The sequence below is a fragment of the Phyllobates terribilis genome, unplaced genomic scaffold, assembly GCF_046119375.1.
Source record: "Phyllobates terribilis strain yellow unplaced genomic scaffold, ASM4611937v1 Scaffold_7__3_contigs__length_470593459, whole genome shotgun sequence".
NCBI lineage: Eukaryota > Metazoa > Chordata > Amphibia > Anura > Dendrobatidae > Phyllobates > Phyllobates terribilis.
Window position 1 is genome coordinate 137,707,989 of NW_027362767.1, and position 24,382 is coordinate 137,732,370.

Below are 24,382 nucleotides of genomic sequence, written 5' to 3' on the forward strand. Positions count from 1 at the left end.
AGAAACACACAGACACAGTGTAAACACTTTATTTGAAATACAACAGACCCATTCTTTAATCATTTAAATGAACTAATATACTCACCCCAGTTCTTATGGTAATCCAAGGGCTTAAGAAATGTCCCACCAACTTTATTTAGCTCCAAAAATCATTCATTGATGCTCAAAAACGCTTAAAAAAAAGCATGTAAAAAACGCATGTAAAAACCACTTCCTTTTTTTCTGTCAGAGATAAAAACGCTCAGGAAATTTCTGCTTCAAATCTGCATCGTGGGCACTTAGCCTTACAGTGATAACTCTCTGAGTACAGATAATGTAGTATGTGTCACCTGCAGTCCTATGTAACACCACAGATTAAATAGAATATCTATTTATTCCTTTTACATGACCGCTAGCTGTATGTTGTTAGATTATGCTAGTGTTGTCAGAATATGATGGAGTTGTCAGATGGTGCTGGGGTTATCAAATCGTGCAGGGTTTGTCAGATCGTGCTGGGTTTGTTAAGGCGTGGTGGAGTTGTCAGATGATGCTGGTGTTGTCAGGACGTGGTGGAGTTGTCAGATGGTGCTGGTATTGTCAAGGCATGGTGGAGTTGTCAGATCATGCTGGGGTTGTCAGATGGTGCTGGGGTTATCAGGACATGCTGTCAGCAGTGGTTGTGGCACTCCCGAGGTGCGGGGCTGTGCAGGTGCTGCTGATGTGCGCTGTTTACCAAGCAGCAGCAGGGAGGGAGGAGGGGGCACAGGTACAGGTTGTTCTGTACTGACAGGACGGGCAGGTCTGACTTCATTCCCTGGGCATTGTGGGTATTTTCCCTGAGTGTTTTTACCTAACACTGATGTTTCTGCAAGTTCAGGCCACTATATGGGGTGACGTACAGGGCTGGTTGTGGACTCGTCTCCCGCAGCACACAGGTAATTTCTGGGGTGCCTGCGGTTATAGACAGATATCAGTATCATTTGAGTCCGTGCCGGGATTCTCCTTCAGTTTGGATATTACCGATGGAACATTATTCGTAAGGTGGTGGTGTTCGGCAATGTATGGCAGTATTATTTATATATGACAGCATGGTTTAGATTTCAGTGACCCATTATTTCGCCACTCCTGTGACAGTTGGCTGCAGATTGATTAGGGTGAGAGCGCTGCGTTCCTGGACTTCTGGTTAAGCATTATATTATTAATCGGATGACCTGTCCCCTTTAACTGTGTCCCTTCCAGCTGTAGTAATGGCCGCCATGTCATATCCACCCTCCGTCGATATCTGTCTCTACCTTTAACAATGGGCAAAGTTCAAATTCCGTTTCTCAGATGCAAACAGTTTTGTGGCTTGGTAGCGCAGATCTGGTCGCCAGGCCTGGAGCCGTCATGCCACTGGCACTCAGGGGGTAGATGTCCTGGCCGGAGACATGTGATCCTTCTCCGCTCTGGTGAGTTCTATATAATCTGTTACCTGGTCACCATGTTCCCTTATAACCTGACAGATCATTGCTCCAAGTTATATTTATAGACTGACCATCTTGTATCCTAAGATGTACACACTCCTTTATGCTGTAATATATCATTATATGTGAGGAGAGGTGATGTCACTGCTGTAATATATCAATATATGTGAGGAGCGGTGATGTCACCGCTGTAATATATCATTATACAGTGGGTACGGAAAGTATTCAGACCCCTTTAAATTTTTCACTCTTTGGTAAATTCTAAAAAGCTAATTTTTTTTCTCATTAAAGTACACTCTGCACCCCATCTTGACTGAAAACCCCCCAGAAAAGTAGACATTTTTGCAAATTTACTAAAAAAGAAAAACTGAAATATCACATGGTCATAAGTATTCAGACCCTTTGCTCAGACACTCATATTTAAGTCACATGCTGTCCATTTCCTTGTGATCCTCCATGAGATGGTTCTACTCCTTCATTGGAGTTCAGCTGTGTTTAAATAAACTGATAGGACTTGATTTGGAAAGGCACACACCTGTATATATAAGACCTCACAGCTCACACTGCATGTCAGACCAAATGAGAATCATGAGCTCAAAGGAACTGCCCAAGGAGCTCAGAGACAGAACTGTGGCAAGGCACAGATCTGGCCAAGGTTACAAAAGAATTTCTGCATTACTCAAGGTTCCTAAGAGCACAGTGGCCTCCATAATCCTTAAATGGAAGAAGTTTGGGACCACCAGAAGTCTTCCTAGACCTGGCCGTCCAGCCAAACTGAGCAATCGTGGGGGAAGAGCCTTGGTGAGAGAGGTAAAGAAGAACCCCAAGATCACTGTGGCTGAGCACCAGAGATGCAGTAGGGAGATGGGAGAAAGTTCCACAAAGTCAACTATCACTGCAGCCCTCCACCAGTCGGACCTTTATGGCAGAGTGGGCAGACGGAAGCCTCTTCTCAGTGCAAGACATATGAAAGCCTGCATAGAGTTTGCTCAAAAACACATGAAGGACTCCCAGACTATGAGAAATAAGATTCTCTGGTCTGATGAGACAAAGATAGAACTTTTTGGTGATAATTCTAAGCGGTATGTGTGGAGAAAACCAGCCACTGCTCATCACCTGCCCAATACAATCCCAACAGTGAAACATGGTGGTGGCAGCATCGTGCTATGGGGGTGTTTTTCAGCGGCAGGGACTGGACGACTGGTTGCAATTGAAGGAAACATGAATGCGGCCAAGTACAGAGATATCCTGGATGAAAACCTCTACCAGAGTGCTCTGGACTTCAGACTTGGCCGAAGGTTCACCTTCCAACAAGACAATGACCCTAAGCACACAGCTAAAACAACAAAGGAGTGGCTTCAGAACAACTCTGTGACCATTCTTGACTGGCCCAGCCAGAGCCCTGACCTAAACCCAATTGAGCATCTCTGGAGAGACCTGAAAATGGCTGTCCTCCAACGTTCACCATCCAACCTGACGGAACTGGAGAGAATCTGCAAGGAAGAATGGCAGATGATCCCCAAATCCAGGTGTGAAAAACTTGTTGCATCATTCCCAAGAAGACTCATGGCTGTACTAGCTCAAAAGGATGCTTCTACTCAATACGGAGCAAAGGGTCTGAATACTTATGACCATGTGATATTTCAGTTTTTCTTTTTTAATAAATTTGCAAAAATTTCTATATTTTTTTTTTTCAGTCAAGATGGGGTGCAGAGTGCACTTTAATGAGAAAAAAATGAACTTTTTAGAATTTACCAAATGACTTCAATGAAACAAAGAGTGAAAAATTTAAAGGGGTCTGAATACTTTCTGTACCCACTGTAACTACACATAACTTGTGCTGGCTGCAGTAATTCTCGGGTTGTTGGGTAATATTCGGAGTTAGAAGTCGGGTTACATAATGAATAGATTGTGTGGTGATTGGATGTGCAGTAATTACTGAGCTGCTTACACTTAATTATGGATTTTTTGTTCTGTAAACACAGGCCATTCTTCCGGCTCTACCATCTACAGTAGTGTTCAGAATAATAGCAGTCCAATATGACTAACCAGATTAATCAATGTTTTTGGTATAAATTATATTACCACATGTCAAACAATTTACCAGTTGGTGCAGTAGATTCTAAGAAATCCACCAGACTCCGCATTCATGATCTGCATGTGTTTATGTTTTTGAGTATGTGTATTTGAATAATTAATTGTACGGGGTGTGTTCAATATAATAGCAGTGTGGAGTTCAATTAGTGAGGTCAATCATTCTGTGAAGAAACAGCTGAGAATCAGGTGGCCCGTATTTAAGGGTGAAGCCAGCACATGTTGTACATGCATTTCTCCTTGAAAGCCTGAGAAATATGGGTCGCTGGAGACATTGTTCAGAAGAACAGCGTACTTTGATTAAAAAGTTGACTGGAGAGGGCAAAACTTATAAAGAAGTGCAGACAATGATAGGCTGTTCAGCTAAAATGATCTTCAATGCTTTAAATGGAAAGCAAAACTGTAATGCACACGCCCGGACTGACTGGCGTGTGCGTGTTTATGTAGTGATTCCACTGTGCCATGAACCGGAGAGTGACTAAGTATCTGCCCGATCCGACCAAGGTCGCACGACGGCATACGACGCCAGTGCACCAGGGAGGAACCGAGCAGAGGAACCAGGGTCTACTCCAGGTCAGACTCCGGACACGGCTGTTGACCCACACCGGGGAATACAGAGACAGGCAGACTAGAGCGCAGGCTGGGTAGGGTCCAGTACAGACTGGGAGACAAATTCGAAACCGCAGACGCGGTGGACAGGGCCGAGCAAAGCGAAACCGCAGACGCGGTGGACAGGGCCGAGCAAAGCGAAACCGCAGACGCGGTGGACAGAGCTAAGCAAAGCGAAAACCGCAGACGCGGTGGACAGAGCAGAGCAAAGCAAAAACCGCAGACGCGGTGGACAGAGCTGAGCAAAGCGAAAACCGCAGACGCGGTGGACAGAGCTGAGCAAAGCGAAAACCGCAGACACAGTGGACAGAGCTGAGCAAAGCGAAAACCGCAGACGCGGTGGACAGAGCTGAGCAAAGCGAAAACCGCAGACGCGGTGGACAGAGCTGGGCAAAGCGAAAACCGCAGACGCGGTGGACAGAGCTGAGCAAAGCGAAAACCGCAGACGCGGTGGACAAGGCTCTGTTCACACAGAACAGACTAGAAGAGAAAGGCAGAACCAGATACCCACAGGGTACTTGCAGAGAAGTAGCGAGTGGACCACAAACTCACAAACGGAAGTACAGTGACAATGAGCAGGAGTTAGGTACGAGTACAGACTCTGCAGAAAAAGGAAAGGAACGAACATAGAGAAAAAACAGGTAAAAGATAGGAGAGACTTCAGACTGGAACTGAGTGTACGGAGGAGACCGACACTGCAGCGGGATACAGGAGCGGGTCTGGGAATACGGCCCCCAGAGAGGCGGGACGAACAGGCAAGGAGCGTGTTCAGACTGGCCTGGAAATACAGCCTCCAGGAAGGCGGAACGAACAGGCAAGGAACGAGTACAGACTGCAGGTTAAGGTACACAGATAGGATACAGTACAGACATGGAAACAGATACTGCAAGACTGGTAACATAGACAGGACCTGGCATGTCAGAGACAAAAGCCAACTGACAGGGAAAGATGCTCAGGCATCAGTTAATTGGGGCAGCTGGTTTAAATACCAGGTGATAGACAGCAATAGGCTGAGGACGCACAAGGGGTGTGCCTGCAGCAGGTACAAAAAGCAGGAAGTGATCGGGCGCCGCCCTTAAGCAGCAGACACAGAAGCAAACAGACAGCATGGAGGGAAGCCAGAGAGACACCCTGGACTGGAGATCAAGTGCGCGCTCTTGCACAGTGGGAGATGGACCACTATGCAAGGACGCCGCCAGGTATGTTACAGTACCCCCCCCCTTACGCCCCCTCTTCTTCAGGCCTGCCAGAATGTTCCGCAGGGAATTCGAGGGCCAATCCTTTACTTCAAGGAGATCACTTCCACTGTCCACTGGAGAAACTGGTCTCATCTGGGTAGCTAGGATGCTACCTCCTATCCAGCCATCCTCAGCAACAGACGAAACGGGTGGAGTACCAGGAACAGCACACAAGGAAGTCTCTCTCCACTTATTATCAGGTAGCACCTGGTCATCAGAGGGTTCAGGAGACAACTGGAAGTCCTCCGCCGGGTTGGAGGAGTGCAGAGACTCGGGGGTAACCTCTGCTTCGGGGTACATCTTGTCAAACTCACAGGATGAAATGGGCGAGGTATCAGGTACAAGGTGTAGAAAAGTCCCTGTTACCTTGTTATCTGGTGGTACCCAGGAGGATTCAGAAAACAACTGGGGGTCCTCCGCCGGGTCGGAATAGTGCAGAGACTCGGGGGTAACCTCTGCTTCGGAGTACACTAGGTCGGACTCGCTGGATGAAGCGGGCGAGGTATCAGGTACCGAATATAGAAGAGTACCTGTCCATTCGTTATCAGGTAGCACCCCGAAGGGTTCAAGAGACAACTGGAGGTCCTCCGCCTGGTCGGAGGGGTGTAGAGACTCGGTGGTAACCTCTGCTTCAGAGTACACTTGGTCGGACTTGCTGGATGAAGCGGGCGAGGTATCAGGTACTGAGTATAGGAGAGTACCTGTCCATTCGTTATCAGGTAGCACCCCGAAGGGTTCAGGAGACAACTGGAGCTCCTCCGCCTGGTCGGAGGGGTATAGAGACTCGGGGATAACCTCTGCTTCGGAGTACACTAGGTCGGACTCACTGGAAGAAGCGGCCGAGGTATCAAGTACCGAGTATAAGAGAGTCTCTGTCCATTCGCTATCAGGTAGCACCCCGAAGGGTTCAGGAGACTCCTGGAGGTCCTCCGCCTGGTCGGAGGGGTGTAGAGACTCGGGGATAACCTCTGCTTCGGAGTACACTAGGTCGGACTCACTGGACGAAGTGGGCGAGGTATCAGGTACAGAGTATAAGGAAGGCTCTGTCCATTCGCTACCAAGTAGCACCCCAAAGGGTTCTGGAGACAACTGGAGGTCCTCCGCCCAATCGGAGAGGTGTAGAGACTCGGGAGTAACCTCTGCTTCGGAGTACACTAGGTTGGACTCACTGGACGAAGCAAACGAGGTATCAGGTACCGAGTATAGGAGAGTCTCTGTCCATTCGCTATTAGGTAGCACCCCGAAGGGTTCAGGAGACAACTGGAGGTCCTCCGCCTGGTCGGAGGGGTGTAGAGACTCGGGGATAACCTCTGCTTCGGAGTACACTAGGTCGGACTCACTGTACGAAGTATCAGGTACAGAGTATAGGGAAGGCTCTGTCCATTCGCTACCAGGTAGCAACCCGTAGGGCTCTGGAGACAACTGGAGGTCCTCCGCCTGGTCGGAGGGGTATAGAGACTCGGGATTAACTACCGCTTTGAGGTACCCATTGTCAGGCTCACAGGACGGAGCGGACGAAGTATCGGGTACCGGGTGTAGGGAAGTCTCTCTCCATTTGTCATCAGGTGGTATCCCGGAGGATTCAGGAGGCAACAGGGGGTCCTCCGCCAGGTAGCAGAGATGCACAGACTCGGAGGTAATCACTGCTTCAGAGTACCCTTGGACAGGCTCACCGGTTAAAGTGGGTGAAGCATCAGATACCGGATGCAGGAAGTCCTCCTGTGTTGATTCTGGGTAGGCAGTAGTCTCTTCAGGCAGGAGAACAGGTGCGCTACCCACGCACATTACCCGTCGGGGCTGCTCCGGGATACCGGGAAATGAAGCTTCAGCAAGAACCTCAAGGTTGGAATCAGGAGGTCTTTGGGAGAACAGACCCTGGCGTGACGGCTTGCCTCTACGCCTAACACGTCTGGACTGCCTCTTGAGATCGTGAGAAGTATTCCGGAGAGCGTAGTCATCCTGTCTGGATTCTGGGTGGGCAGTAGTCTCTTCGGGCAGGAGGACTAGTGCGCTACCCACACACATTACCCGTCGGGGCTGCTCCGGGATATTGGGAAGTGAAGCTTCAGCAGGGGCTTCAGGGTTAGGGTCCTCGAAGACCATACGAAAGGCCACCAGGAAGGCCTGCAGGTCAAGGACGACAGGATCCCATGCTTCCCATAGGAGGGTGACCCATTTCAAGGCATCACCCGCTAGGTAGTCAATCATAAAGGCCACTTTAGCCCAATCGGAAGGAAAATAGAGAGGGTAAGCCTTGAAGTGTAGCATGCATTGCTCCACAAAAGCACGACTCTGTCTTGGATCCCCATAGTAACGTGGCGGATCCGCAGGAACGAGAGCTGATAGATCCATCTGGACGGGTGCGGAATTCGCCTGGAACTCAGCTAGAGAAAAAAAAAATTTTTTATTTTTAATGCACGTATTCGCTGGAAAAAAGTCTCAGAGAGCGAAGGCCGTGGGGCTCAACGGGAACCATGGCCTGAGCATGCTGTAATGCACACGCCCGGACTGACTGGCGTGTGCGTGTTTATGTAGTGATTCCACTGTGCCATGAACCGGAGAGTGCCTGGAGGGGCGTAACTAAGTATCTGCCCGATCCGACCAAGGTCGCACGACGGCATACGACGCTAGTGCACCAGGGAGGAACCGAGCAGACGAACCAGGGTCTACTCCAGGTCAGACTCCGGACACGGCTGTTGACCCACACCGGGGAATACAGAGACAGGCAGACTAGAGCGCAGGCTGGGTAGGGTCCAGTACAGACTGGGAGACAAATTCGAAACCGCAGACGCGGTGGACAGGGCCGAGCAAAGCGAAACCGCAGACGCGGTGGACAGGGCCGAGCAAAGCGAAACCGCAGACGCGGTGGACAGAGCTAAGCAAAGCGAAAACCGCAGACGTGGCGGACAGAGCTGAGCAAAGCGAAAACCGCAGACGCGGTGGACAGAGCTGAGCAAAGCGAAAACCGCAGACGCGGCGGACAGAGCTGAGCAAAGCGAAAACCGCAGACGCGGTGGACAGAGTTGAGCAAAGCGAAAACCGCAGACGCGGTGGACAGAGCTGAGCAAAGCGAAAACCGCAGACGCGGTGGACAGAGCTGAGCAAAGCGAAAACCGCAGACGCAGTGGACAGAGCTGAGCAAAGCGAAAACCGCAGACGCAGTGGACAGAGCTGAGCAAAGCGAAAACCGCAGACGCGGTGGACAGAGCTGAGCAAAGCGAAAACCGCAGACGCGGTGGACAGAGCTGAGCAAAGCGAAAACCGCAGATGCGGTGGACAGAGCTGAGCAAAGCGAAAACCGCAGACGCGGTGGACAAGGCTCTGTTCACACAGAACAGACTAGAAGAGAAAGGCAGAACCAGATACCCACAGGGTACTTGCAGAGAAGTAGCGAGTGGACCACAAACTCACAAACGGAAGTACAGTGACAATGAGCAGGAGTTAGGTACGAGTACAGACTCTGCAGAAAAAGGAAAGGAACGGACATAGAGAAAAAACAGGTAAAAGATAGGAGAGAGTTCAGACTGGAACTGAGTGTACGGAGGAGACCGACACTGCAGCGGGATACAGGAGCGGGTCTGGGAATACGGCCCCCAGAGAGGCGGGACGAACAGGCAAGGAGCGTGTTCAGACTGGCCTGGAAATACAGCCTCCAGGAAGGCGGAACGAACAGGCAAGGAACGAGTACAGACTGCAGGTTAAGGTACACAGATAGGACACAGTACAGACATGGAAACAGATACTGCAAGACTGGTAACATAGACAGGACCTGGCATGTCAGAGACAAAAGCCAACTGACAGGGCAAGATGCTCAGGCATCAGTTAATTGGGGCAGCTGGTTTAAATACCAGGTGATAGACAGCAATAGGCTGAGGACGCACAAGGGGTGTGCCTGCAGCAGGTACAAAAAGCAGGAAGTGATCGGGCGCCGCCCTTAAGCAGCAGACACAGAAGCAAACAGACAGCATGGAGGGAAGCCAGAAAGACACCCTGGACTGGAGATCAAGTGCGCGCTCTTGCACAGTGGGAGATGGACCACTATGCAAGGACGCCGCCAGGTATGTTACAAAAACCAGAGAGACGTGGAAGAAAACGGAAGACAACGGAAGACTACACTTCGAATGGATGGAAGAATAACCAGAAAGTCAAAGGCTCAGCCAATGATCAGCTCCAGGATGATCACAGACAGTCTCGCGTTACCTGTGAGTACTGTGACAGTTAGAAGACGCCTGTCTGAAGCTAATCTCTTAGCAAGAAGTCCCTGCAAAGTCCCACTGTTAAACAAAAGACAAGTACTGAAGCGGATGCAATTTGCAAAAGAACACATCAACTGGCCTAAAGAGAAATGGAGAAACATTTTGTGTACTGATGAAAGCAAAATTGTTTTTTTTGGTTCCAAGGGCGGCAGACAGTTCATCAGATGACCCCCAAACTCTGCATTCAAGCCACAGTACTCTCTGAAGACAGTGAAGCATGGTGGTGCAAGCATCATGATATGGGCATGTTTCTCTTACTATGGTGACAGACCTATTTACCGCATACCAGGGATCATGGACCAGTTTGCATATATTAAAATACTTGAAGAGGTCATGTTGCCTTACGCTGAAGAGGATATGCCCTTGAAATGGGTGCTTCAACAAGACAAAGACCCTAAAAACATCCGAAATGAGCAAAATCTTGGTTCCAGTCCAACAAAATTGAGGTTATGGAGTGGCCAGCCCAAGCCCCGGACCTTAATCCGATAGAACACTTGTGGGGTGACATCAAAAATGCCATTTCTGAGGCAAAGCCAACAAATACCAAAAAATTGTGGAATGTAGTTATTGCATCCTGGGCTGAAATAACAGCTGACAGGTGGTAGAAGTTGGTTGACTCTATGCAACATAGGTGTGAAGCAGTTCTAAAAAACTGTGGGTATACAGCTAAATATTAGGTTAGTGATTCACAGGAATGTAAAATCCTGAAAAAAAAAGAAGAGAGTACATATTGTGAGTTTCTAAAGACAAATGCAGACACTAATTTTTAGAACAGAACAATGTTAATTTTTTGTTATTTTCTGTAAAGTAGTTAAAAATTATATCATGTCTCCTCATGTTTTGAATTACAAAACAGTGTGCAATGTTCCCAATAGATAGAAATAAAAACTAATATACAGATTTTGTGCTTAAGGCTGCGTGCCCACAATGCATTTTTCAAGTGTTTTCGCCGCGGAATTTCCGCAGCGAAAACGCTTAAAAAATGCTTGGTAATACGTCTCCCATGGTCCCCAATGATAATCCGCATGTGCTATGCCCATGCTGTGGAAATTTCCGCTGCCGATTACAAGATGTTCCCACCTCCAAACTTCACTGTTGGTATGGTGATTTTGGGGTGATATGCAGTGCCTTTCGGCCTCCAAGCATCAAAGTAGTTCAATTTGGGTCTCATCTGACCAGACTATATTCTCCCAGTATTTCACAGGCTTGTCTAAATGTTGAGCAAACTTTAAACGTGCTTGAACATGCCTTTTTTCAGCAATGGAGTCTTGCGTGGTGAGCGTGCATACAGGCCATGGAGGTTGAGTGCATTACTTATAGTTTACCTGCTGATTCCAGGTCTTTCTGTAGCTCTCCACAGGTGGTCCTTGGCTCTTGGACAACTCTTCTGATAAATCTTTTCACTCCTCTGTCTGCAATTTTGCGGGGAGCACCTGGTCGTGGCTGGCTTATGGTTTAATAGTGTTCTTTCCACTTTCAGATTATGACCCCAACAGAGCTCACTGGAGCCTTCAGTAGTTTAGAAATCCTTCTGTAACCAATGCCATCATTATATTTTCCAACAATAAGGTTGCAAAGGTCTTGAGACAGTTCACTGGTTTTGCTTATTATGAGATGTTTCATGAGACACCTTTTTATAGGCCATCAGTTGATATTTCTCACCAGGAGGAAGGACTGCTTTCTAATTACTGATAGATTTCAGCTGGTGTCATGACTTTCCAGGGCTATTTGCACCTCTCTTTCTTCATGTGTTCAATACTTTTCCCCTGTGTCATTTCTCATTACACACAACTTAATTTATGGACAGCAATGGTTTGATTTCTTTGACTGCATGGATTGGATGGGTTCTTACCGACATCTGGCAATAGCACTTTTAGAAATATATTTACTTAGAAAATTGGTGACTTATTTCACCCGCTGCATATATATGTATACTCACACACATTTCTCAATGTCTACTCCTCGGGGTGGATTGCTCATGTGACCAGTGATCGTGCTGTGACCCGGATCGTGCGCTAATCTTTTCCATTTTAAGTAACTGTGCACAAGGGCCTGGGAGATTTCTGCGGTGAATGCGGAGGATCCGGTTTTCTGGTATTCACTACGAGTCTGTAAACACGCAGGTGACAGACAATATGGAGGGCGTGGTGTGTGGTCAGCAGACCGTGACCGACAACTGTGCTAGACCCCACAGGCCTCCTAAATCAATAATATCTATTTAATAGTAAGGACGGGTTTGTCTAAGCGTTCGGGACGATCTCCTTACACTCACAGATCTGCTATTCCTCGCCACTTTCACACCACAGTTCTCAGTCTGTGATTTCACCCCGTATAATAAGCGGCACATAATTGGCGCCGGGTACAAGTACATGGTTGCTGCTTGCGGTGGCTGCCTCCAGACGTGACGGGGCAGCATTACACACCCAGCCGTCTACCTACGTCAATATATATCCTATGTGCTATGTCTATAAGGGGCTATCTGATAAGGTACAGGCACACAGAGGCCTCTGCTACTCGCTGGGCCACAAATATCTATGGTCTATGTTGTCCAAAGCAACCAATCAGATCTCAGCTTTCATTTTACTATAAGGCCTGCGATATCATATAAGGGAACACACCATAGTATGGGGCCTGTGCTATCGTATAGGGGTACACGCCATACTATAGGGGTCTGCGCTATCATATAGGGATACACGCCATACTATGAGGGCCTGCGCTATCCTATAGGGTAACAACATACTATAGTAGCCAGTGCTATCAAATAGGGGAACACGCCATACTATAGGGGCCTGAGCTATCATATAGGGGTACACGCCATACTGTAGCGGCCAGCGCTATTAGATAGAAGTATTATATAGAAGTACTATAGGGGCCTGATCTATCGGATAGGGGTACACGTCATACTATAAGGCCTGCGCTATCATATAGGGGAACACGCCATACTATAGGGGTCTGCGCTATTATATAGGGTTACACGCCATACTATAGGGGCCTGTGCTATCATATAGGGGTACATGCCATAATATGGGGGCCTGCGCTATCCTATAGTGTAACACGCCATATTATAGCAGAGTGCGCTATCAGATAGGGGAACATGCCATACTTTATGGGCCTGCGCTATCATATAGGGGTACATGCCATACTATAGGGGCCTGCACTATCATACAGGGTACATGCCATACTATAGGGGCTTGCGGTATGCGCTATCAGATAGGGGTACATGCCATACTATAGGGGCCTGCACTATCATACAGGGTAAATGCCATACTATAGGGGCCTGCGCTATCAGATAGGGGTACACGCCATACTATAGGGGTCTGCGCTATCATATAGAATTACACGCCATACTATAGGGGTTTGCGCTATCATATAGGGGAACACTCCATGCTATAGGGGCCTGCACTATCATACAGGGTACACACCATACTATAGGGGCCTGCACTATCAGATAGGGGTACATGTGAACTATAGGAGTCTGCGCTATCAGATAGGGGTACACACCATACTATAGGGGCCTGTACTATCATACATGGTACACGCCATACTATAGGGGCCTGCGCTATCAGATAGGGGTACACGCCAACTATAGGGGTTTGCGCTATCATATAGTTACGCGCCATAGTATAGGGGCCTGCGCTATCACATAGGGGAACACTCCATATTGTAGTGGCCTGCGCTATCATATAGGGGAACACGCCATACTATAGGGGCCTGTACTATCATATAGGGCAACACACCATACTATAGGGGCCTGCGCTATCATATAGGGGTACACGCCATAGTATAGAGTCCTGCGCTATCATATAGGGGTACACTCCATACTATAGGGGCCTGCGATATATAGGAGTACACACAAATACTATAGGGGCCTGTGCTATCATACAGGGTACACGCCATACTATAGGAGTCTGCGCTATCAGATAGGGGTACACACCATACTATAGGGTCCTGCACTATCATACAGGGTACACGCCATACTATAGGGGCTTGCGGTATGCGCTATCAGATAGGGGTACATGCCATACTATAGGGGTCTGCACTATCATACAGGGTACATGCCATACTATAGGGGCCTGCGCTATCAGATAGCGGTACACGCCATACTATAGGGGTCTGCGCTATCATATAGAATTACACGCCATACTATAGGGGTTTGCGCTATCATATAGGGGAACACTCCATACTATAGGGGCCTGCACTATCATACAGGGTACACGCCATACTATAGGGGCCTGCGCTATCATATAGGGGTACACGCCAACTATAGGGGTTTGCGCTATCATATAGAGTTACACGCCATAGTATAGAGGCCTGCGCTATCATATAGGGGTACACTCCATACTATAGGGGCCTGCGATATATAGGAGTACACACAAATACTATAGGGGCCTGTGCTATCATATAGAGGAACACGCCATACATACTATAGGGCCCTGCACTATCATATAGGGGTACACATCATACTATAGGGGCCTGCGCTATCATATAGGGCAACACACCATACTATAGGGGCCTGCACTATCATATAGGGCAACACACCATACTATAGGGGCCTGCACTATCATACAGGGTACACGCCATACTATAGGGGCTTGCGGTATGCGCTATCAGATAGGGGTACATGCCATACTATAGGGGCCTGCACTATCATACAGGGTAAATGCCATACTATAGGGGCCTGCGCTATCAGATAGGGGTACACGCCATACTATAGGGGTCTGCGCTATTAAATAGAATTACACGCCATACTATAGGGGCTTGCGCTATCATATAGGGGAACACTCCATACTATAGGGGCCTGCACTATCATACAGGGTACACGCCATACTATAGGGGCCTGCACTATCAGATAGGGGTACATGTGAACTATAGGAGTCTGCGCTATCAGATAGGGGTACACACCATACTATAGGGTCCTGCACTATCATACAGGGTACACGCCATACTATAGGGGCTTGCGGTATGCGCTATCAGATAGGGGTACATGCCATACTATAGGGGTCTGCACTATCATACAGGGTACATGCCATACTATAGGGGCCTGCGCTATCAGATAGCGGTACACGCCATACTATAGGGGTCTGCGCTATCATATAGAATTACACGCCATACTATAGGGGTTTGCGCTATCATATAGGGGAACACTCCATACTATAGGGGCCTGCACTATCATACAGGGTACACGCCATACTATAGGGGCCTGCGCTATCATATAGGGGTACACGCCAACTATAGGGGTTTGCGCTATCATATAGAGTTACATGCCATAGTATAGAGGCCTGCGCTATCATATAGGGGTACACTCCATACTATAGGGGCCTGCGATATATAGGAGTACACACAAATACTATAGGGGCCTGTGCTATCATATAGAGGAACACGCCATACATACTATAGGGCCCTGCACTATCATATAGGGGTACACATCATACTATAGGGGCCTGCGCTATCATATAGGGCAACACACCATACTATAGGGGCCTGCGCTATCATATAGGGCAACACACCATACTATAGGGGCCTACGCTATCATATAGGGTATATGCCATAGTATAGGGGCCTGCGCTATCATATAGGGGTACACGCCATACTATAGGGGCCTGCGATATATAGGAGTATACACAAATACTATAGGGGCCTGCACTCTCATATAGGGGAACACACCATACTATAGGGGCCTATGCTATCATATAGGGGTCTGCACTATCATATAGGGGTACACGCCATACTATAGGGGCCTGCGCTATCATATAGGGGAACACACAAATACTATAGGGACCTGCACTATCATATAGGGGAACACACAATACTATAGGGGCCTGCGCTATCATATAGGGGAACACACAAATACTATAGGGGCCTGCACTATCATATAGGGGAACACACCATACTATAGGGGCCTGCTCTATAGTCATGACCGAAAGTGTTGGCACCCTTGAAATTGTTTCCAAAAATTAATTATTTCTCAAAAAATTTTTTTTTATTGCATTTACATGTTTTGTTACACACGTTAACTTCCTTTGTGTGCATTAGAACAACGAAAAAAAAAGAGAAAACAAAAGACAATTTGGACATCATTCACACAAAACCCCAAAAATGGGCCGGACAAAATTGTTGGCACCCTCAACTTAATAATTTCAGTTATTTATTCCAAAGGGTGTGCAACCAATCAATCGCTTCCTATAACCATCAACAAGCTTCTTACACTTCTCAGCTGGAATCCTGGACCACTCTTCTTTTGCACACTGCTCCAGGTCTCTCATATGTGAAGGCGCCTTCTCCCAACAGCAATTTTAAGATCTTTCCACAGGTGTTCAATGGGATTTAGATTCGGACTCTTTTCTGACCACTTCAGAACTCTCCAGAGCTTTGTTTCCATTCATTTCTGAGTGCTTCTTGAAGTATATTTGGGGTCATTGTCCTGCTGGAAGACCCATGACCTAGGATGTAAACTCAGCTTTCTAACACTGGGCACTACATTGTGACCCAAAATCCTTTAATAATCTTCAGATTTCCTGATACCGTACACACAGTCAAGGCACCCAGTACCAGAGACAGCAAAACAACCCCAATACATCTTTGAACCTCCACCATATTTGACTGTAGGTACGGTGTTCTTTTCTTTGTAGGCCTCATTCCATTTTTGGTAACCAGTAGAATGATGTGCTTTACCAAAAAGCTCTATCTTGGTCTCAACTGTCCACAAGAGACTTTCCTAGAAGGATTTTGGCTTACTCATGTACATTTTAGCAAACTGCAGTCTAGCTTTTTTCACCTCTGTCAGCAGTGGGGTCCTCCTGGGTCTCCTGCCATAACATTTCATTTCATTCAAATGTGGAAGAATAGTTCGCGCTGACAAGTATGCACTCTGAACATGCAGGATAGCTTGAAATTCTTTGGAACTTGATTGGGGCTGCTTATCCACCAGCTAGACTATCCTACGTTGAAACCGTTCATCAATTTTTCTCTGCCGTCCACGTCCAGGGAGATTAGCTACAGTGCCATGGGTTGTAAACTTCTTGATTATGTTGCGCACTGTGGAAACAAACATGTGCATAACAAAACATGTGTAATTGCAATAATTTTCTGGGAGAAATACTTCATTTTCTGGAACAATTTCAAGGGTGCCAACACTTTCGGCCATGACTGTAGGGGTACCCGCAATACTATAGGGGACCGAGCCATCATATAGGGGTACAAACCATACTATAGGGGCCTGTGCTACAATACACAGTAGGGTCACACCATACTCTTGGGGGGCTGTGCTATAATATAGGTGTATACAGCATACTATAGGGGCTTGTGCCATAATATAGCGTCACACCATACCATAAGGGCCTGTGCTTTAATAATGGGGTCTACACTACCCTTAGCAGTAGAGTCCCACTGATGACATTAGGGTCCGTCACTCCACTGAGAGTGAATAGGGGTTTCTAACATCGGAGACCCTCTTTAAGATCTTATAAGAAGTCTATTGACTTAGTGTATCCGTCCAGGAGCTACAGAGTTAAATACACAATGACCCAGAAATGGTGGAGAACTTTCCTGTCCCTCCAGGTGGAGATCGGGGTGTAAATATTACATGAGCTTTGGAAGTAATGTTCTGGACGGCCGCCCCGTGCACCGTCATCACCCGCTGCCAGACTCCGCATTCATCATTCATGATTTACACATCACCGGAAAAATCCAATAATCCAGACACAGCGCAACCAGCAGTGTCCAGATTATTACATACAGGTCCCTATAAGTGTCTGATAATCCGGCAGATCACGTGTATATGGAGTATAGGCCTTTTCCTGTCTCTTTATCACCATTTGTGGCTCGTGATAATCTCAAGGCTGACAACCTCTCACACATGGTGCACAGGCGGTTGTCAGCAGTGGAGATGAGGATCTGGTGCTGCAGTATAAGGAGGGGATTGTGGGATTCGGCTGCCATTATATACTAATATTTGGGTCGGATTCTTGTAGATGAATTCCCAGGAGCAGACGGCCTCCGTTATCCGGGCAGAGTGGAGCCCGGCCATGTTCCCGGTGTATGAAGAGGACAGTAACAGCAGCTGTGGGTCCATGGGGGCGTCTGCTCTGAGCCTGAAGACCCCCGAGTGTGAGGACAATGACCCCGACGCTGAGGAGAAGCTGTGCTCCGTGTGCGGGGATAAGGCCAATGGCTACCACTTCCACGTCCTGACCTGCGAGGGCTGTAAGGGATTCTTCAGGTAAACGCTCCGGCCACATCTCAGGTCTATCCCCTCCCGGAGAGGAGCGCCGCCATCTTCCTAGGAGTCCGCTCTGGCTCCTCTATGACTACGGAGCTGACAACAGTCCTGACTTTACCAGGATAATTCTGTGAACTGAACCAAAAAGAGGCGAGGTTTAGACTACCTTGACTAAAGGTGGAGTCATGAGGGAGGGGCTTAAATGCTTGATTTGGGGCATAGAAATTTCAGTGAATCGCCATTAAGGACCCTGATGAAGCTGAGGAACATTGCTCATTGGGGGCTGTAGTGCTGGGCGGATTTTATGTGATGATAGATTACGGTATATTATAGTATAGTACGATACAGAATATTACATTGTGGCAGATTACGGTATATTATAGTATATTAAGGTACAGTATATTACATTGTGGCAGATTACAGTATAATATAGTATATTAAGGTACAGTATATTACATTGTGGTACATCATAGTATATTACGGTATGGTGTATTACAGTGTATTATAGTATATTACGGTACAGTATATTGCATTTTGGTAAATTATGGTATAATATAGTATGTTACATTACAGTATATTACATTGTGGTAGATTACTGTACATCACGGTGTCGGGATGGTATATTATAGTATATTAAGGTATAGTATATGACATTATGACAGATTACAAAATAATATAGTATATTATGGTGCAGTATATTACAGTGTGGTATATTGCGGTGCAGTATATTAGTGTGGTAGGTTACGGTATATAACGGTACAGTATATTACAGTGTGATATATTGCGGTGCAGTATATTAGTGTGGTAGATTACGGTATATTATGGTACAGTATATTAGTGTGGTAGATTACGGTATTTTATGGTACATTACATTACAGTGTGGTAGATTATGGTATAATAGTATACTAGAGTACAGTATATTACAGTGTGGTAGATTACAGTACAGTATATTACAATGTGGTCGATTACAGTATAATAGTATATTACCGTACAGTATATTAGTGTTGTAGATTACGGTATATTAAGGAACAGTATATTATTGTGTGGTAGATTATGGTATATTACAGTACAGTATATTACAGTGGCAGATTACGGTATATTACAGTACATTATATTACGGTACAGTATACTACAGTGTGGTAGATTATAATATATTATGGTACAGTATATTAGTGTGGTAGATTATGGTACGGTATATTACAGTGTGGTAGGTTACGGTATATTATGGTACAGTATATTATAGTGTGGTAGATTATGGCATATTACAGTACAGTATAATACAATGTGGTAGATTACGGTATATTACAGTATATTATGGTACAATATATTAATGTGGTAGATTATGGTACAGTATATTAGTGTGGTAGAATATGGTATATTACAGTACAGTATATTACAGTGTGGTAGATTACAGTATAATAGTATATTATGGTACAGTATATTAGTTTGGTAGATTACGGTATATTACAGTACATTACAGTGTGGTAGATTACGGTATATTACGGTATATTACGGTACAGTATATTAGTGTGGTAGATTATGGTACAGTATATTACAGTGTGGTAGATTATGGTATAATAGTATATTACAGTATAGTATATTAGTGTGGTAGATTATGGTATATTACAGTATATTAAGGTACAGTATTAGTGTGGTAGATTATGGTACAGTATATTAGTGTAGTAGAATACAGTATATTCCATTACAGTATATTAAAGTGTGGTAGATTACAATGTTACGGTACAGTATATTAGTGTGGTAGATTACGGTATAATAGTATTATAGTACAATATATTACAGTGTGGTAGATTACGGTATATTACAGTATATTATGGTACAGTATATTGCAGTGTGATAGAGCACAGTACATTACAGTATATTACAGTACAGTATTAGTGTGGTAGATTACGGTATATTACAGTATATTACGGTACAGTAGATTGCAGTGTGGTAGATTACGGTATATAACAGTATATTACGGTACCGTATATTGCAGTGTGGTAGATAACGGTATATTACAGTATATTATGGCACAGTATATTGCAGTGTGGTAGATTACGGTTTATTACGGTACATTAGATTGCAGTGTAGTAGATTACGGTATATAACAGTATATTACAGTACCGCATATTGCAGTGTGGTAGATAACGGTATATTACAGTATATTATGGCACAGTATATTGCGGTGTGGTAGATTACGGTATATTACGGTACAGTATATTGCGGTGTGGTAGATTACGGTATATTACAGTATATTGCGGTGTGGTAGATTACGGTACAGTATATTGCGGTGTGGTAGATTATGGTACATTACAGTATTACGGTACAGTATTAATGTGGTAGATTATGGTACATTACAGTATATTTCAGTACAGTATATTGCAGTGTGGTAGATTACGGTATATTACAGTATATTACGGTGTGGTAGATTACGGTACAGTATATTGCGGTGTGGTAGATTACGGTATGTTACAGTACATTATGGTACAGTATATTGCGGTGTGGTAGATTACGGTACAGTATATGCCGGTGTGGTAGATTATGGTATGTTACAGTACATTATGGTACAGTATATTGCGGTGTGGTAGATTAAGGTACAGTATATTGCGGTGTGGTAGATTACGGTATGTTACAGTACATTATGGTACAGTATATTGCGGTGTGGTAGATTACGGTACATTACAGTACATTATGATACAGTATATTGCAGTGTGGTAGATTACGGTACGATATGTTGCACTGTGGCAGATCACAGTATATCACTATATATTATATATGACGGTAGACTTGATTTCGCACGTTCTGCTTGTTTCCCCCATGATCCCCTCAGGCGCTCCATGACTAAAGGTTTGACCTTCACCTGCCCGTTTACCCGCTCCTGCCCGGTCACAAGAGCCAAGCGGAGACGGTGCCAAGCCTGCCGGCTGCAGAAATGCCTGGAGGTGGGCATGAGGAGAGACAGTAAGTTCACCGGCCCCATCTGCCTCTCCTACACTGACTTGTAGTCTAAGGAAGCTTCAGAAGCAATTACTAAATGTGGAGGGCAAAGGTCACCGACCCCACGACCCCCATCCTCACCTCCGCCAAGTCTCTACAAACATGGCTCCCTCCTAACTGCCAGAAGATAGTACAACTCTACTGGCCCTGGGTGAGGGGCCCCGAGCCAACACCTGTGCTACCGGGGAGGTAACAAGCACAAGCACCACAATCACTGGAGGGGGAGAAGCAATTTTGGATTTTTGCTGTATAGCTCTGTGTTTGCAGCCATTCCACTGCCCACACGGAGGGGGGAGCGATGCCATCTGAGCGGTGCCCCCCTGGCCCTGACAATGGGCGCGCTCTGCGGTATAATCCGCACTGGGGCGGAGGAGTCATGGCCACAGGGACAGATCTATAAATAGCCCCCTCCCCCGCCCGCCGCCATTTATTCCTTTCATCTTATTTCAATAAACATTATCCAGAGCGCTGCGCCCCCCGGGGGAGACGAGGAGGCGGAGGGGACGGGGCCCCCAGCACCATTATAACAGTATTATGGGATTCTGCTCCTGGCGCGCACACAAAATCCCGGCTCAGTGAGCAAATGTGTGAATTATTAAACGGAGGGTTTATCCCAGGACACGTCCCGGCCTGGAGCCGTTATATAACCATTACAGCATTTATAGAGAGGGGTCAACGCGGCCTGAACGGTGTCACACACCACCAAGGGGGAGACGGGCGGTGGGGAGGAAAAGACAGGAACAGGGCAAAATCATCAGAAAAAGCTAAAATAATTATAGTAATAACAAATAAATAATGAGAATATAAAATAATAATAGAAAACATTATAAAGTATTAAACTATATTAATAAAATAATATAAACTAAATATAAAAGAATGAATAATATAACACAATAACAAATAGAAAATTAATAATATAAAAATAAACAATAATCGTAAAATATATCATGATTAATAAACATACCGTACAGACCAAAAGTTTGGACACACCTTCTCATTTAAAGATTTTTCTGTATTTTCATGACTATGAAAATTGTACATTCACACTGAAGGCATCAAAACTATGAATTACCACATGTGGAATTATATACTTAACAAAAAAGTGTGAAACAACTGAAAATATGTCTTATATTCTAGGTTCTTCAAAGTAGCCACCTTTTGCTTTGATGACTGCTTTGCACACTCTTGGCATTCTCTTGATGAGCTTCAAGAGGTAGTCACCGGAAATGGTTTTCACTTCACAGGTGTGCCCTGTCAGGTTTAATAAGGGGATTTCTTGCCTTATAAATGGGGTTGGGACCATCAGTTGTGTTGTGCAGAAGTCAGGTGGATACACAGCTGATAGTCCTACTGAATAGACTGTTAGAATTTGTATTATGGCAAGAAAAAAGCAGCTAAGTAAAGAAAAACGAGTGGCCATCATTACTTTAAGAAATGAAGATCAGTCAGTCCGAAAAATTGGGCAAACTTTGAAAGTGTCCCCAAGTGCAGTTGCAAAAACCATCAAGCGCTACAAAGAAACTGGCTCACCTGAGGACCGCCCCAGGAAAGGAAGACCAAGAGTCACCTCTGCTTCTGAGGATAAGTTTATCCGAGTCACCAGCCTCAGAAATCGCAGGTTAACAGCAGCTCAGATTAGAGACCAGGTCAGTGCCACACAGAGTTCTAGCAGCAGACACATCTCTACAACAACTGTTAAGAGGAGACTTTGTGCAGCAGGCCTTCATGGTAAAATAGCTGCTAGGAAACCACTGCTAAGGACAGGCAACAAGCAGAAGAGACTTGTTTGGGCTAAAGAACACAAGGAATGGACATTAGACCAGTGGAAATCTGTGCTTTGGTCTGATGAGTCCAAATTTGAGAACTTTGGTTCCAACCACCGTGTCTTTGTGCGATGCAGAAAAGGTGAACGGATGGACTCTACATGCCTGGTTCCCACCGTGAAGCATGGAGGAGGAGGTGTGATGGTGTGGGGGTGCTTTGCTGGTGACACTGTTGGGGATTTATTCAAAATTGAAGGCATACTGAACCAGCATGGCTACCACAGCATCTTGCAGCGGCATACTATTCCATCCGGTTTGCGTTTAGTTGGACCATCATTTATTTTTCAACAGGACAATGACCCCAAACACACCTCCAGGCTGTGTAAGGGCTATTTGACCAAGAAGGAGAGTGATGGGGTGCTACGCCAGATGACCTGGCCTACACAGTCACCAGACCTGACCCCAATCGAGATGGTTTGGGGTGAGCTGGACCGCAGAGTGAAGGCAAAAGGGCCAACAAGTGCTAAGCATCTGTGGGAACTCCTTCAAGATTGTTGGAAGACCATTTCCGGTGACTACCTCTTGAAGCTCATCAAGAGAATGCCAAGAGTGTGCAAAGCAGTCATCAAAGCAAAAGGTGGCTACTTTGAAGAACCTAGAATATAAGACATATTTTCAGTTGTTTTACACTTTTTTGTTAAGTATATAATTCCACATGTGTTAATTCATAGTTTTGATGCCTTCAGTGTGAATGTACAATTTTCATAGTCATGAAAATACAGAAAAATCTTTAAATGAGAAGGTGTATCCAAACTTTTGGTCTGTACTGTATATAATAAGTATAAAATAATATAAAAGATAAAAAATAAAAATAATGAAAATAGGAATATGATAGAAGAAAATAATCTGAAATAACTATATAGTAGAGGCAAAATAAATAAAAAAAAAAATCATATTTTATATTGCTAATATTAATACTACTAGGAATGAAAAATATATAAAAATAGAAAAAAAAAAATAAAACAATAGATTAATATTTAACAAATAACGAAATAATAATGAAAATGCCTTAAAACATTCTCTCTCTCTCATTATTCTGGCATTTTGCAAATATTAAAAATTATGGTAATCCTAATTGACCTAAACCGGGAAAGGTTTATTCTGATTTCATGTCAGATATTGAGAAAAACATTCATGTGTGTCTTTTTATATAGTGGATGGAAACTTCTGGTTTCAACTGTATATATATATATATATACACTGCTCAAAAAAATAAAGGGAACACTGAAATAACACATCCTAGATCTGAATGAATGAAATATTCTCATTGAATACTTTGTTCTGTACAAAGTTGAATGTGCTGACAACAAAATCACACAAAAATCATCAATGGAAATCACATTTATTAACCAATGGAGGCCTGGATTTGGAGTCACCCCCAAAATTAAAGTGGAAAAACACACTACAGGCTGATCCAACTTTGATGTAATGTCGTTAAAACAAGTCAAAATGAGGCTCAGTATTGTGTGTGGCCTCCACGTGCCTGTATGACCTCCCTACAACACCTGGGCATGCTCCTGATGAGGCTGAGTATTGTGTGTGGCCTCCACGTGCCTGTATGACCTCCCTACAACACCTGGGCATGCTCCTGATGAGGCTGAGTATTGTGTGTGGCCTCCACGTGCCTGTATGACCTCCCTACAACGCCTGGGCATGCTCCTGATGAGGCTGAGTATTGTGTGTGGTCTCCACGTGCCTGTATGAC

General features: G+C 45.4%; 1 protein-coding gene across 3 annotated transcripts in view; it reads left to right on the forward strand.

Annotated features, from left to right (window-relative positions):
- Nucleotides 1-754: 754 nt before the first annotated feature.
- The window catches only part of NR1I3 (nuclear receptor subfamily 1 group I member 3), a 33,033-nt gene continuing 9,405 nt past the window's right edge, over nt 755-24,382 (forward strand). The window contains exons 1-3 of one of the 3 annotated variants that reach the window (XM_073639276.1): nt 755-914; nt 17,610-17,857; nt 20,688-20,818. In XM_073639276.1, the coding sequence (XP_073495377.1) occupies nt 17,610-17,857; nt 20,688-20,818 (379 nt within the window). In that variant the 5' untranslated portion in view covers nt 755-914. Of the gene's footprint in view, nt 915-1,212; nt 1,428-17,609; nt 17,858-20,687; nt 20,819-24,382 lie in introns of those variants that run through there. The other 2 variants (XM_073639275.1, XM_073639277.1) reach the window with 2 other exon arrangements.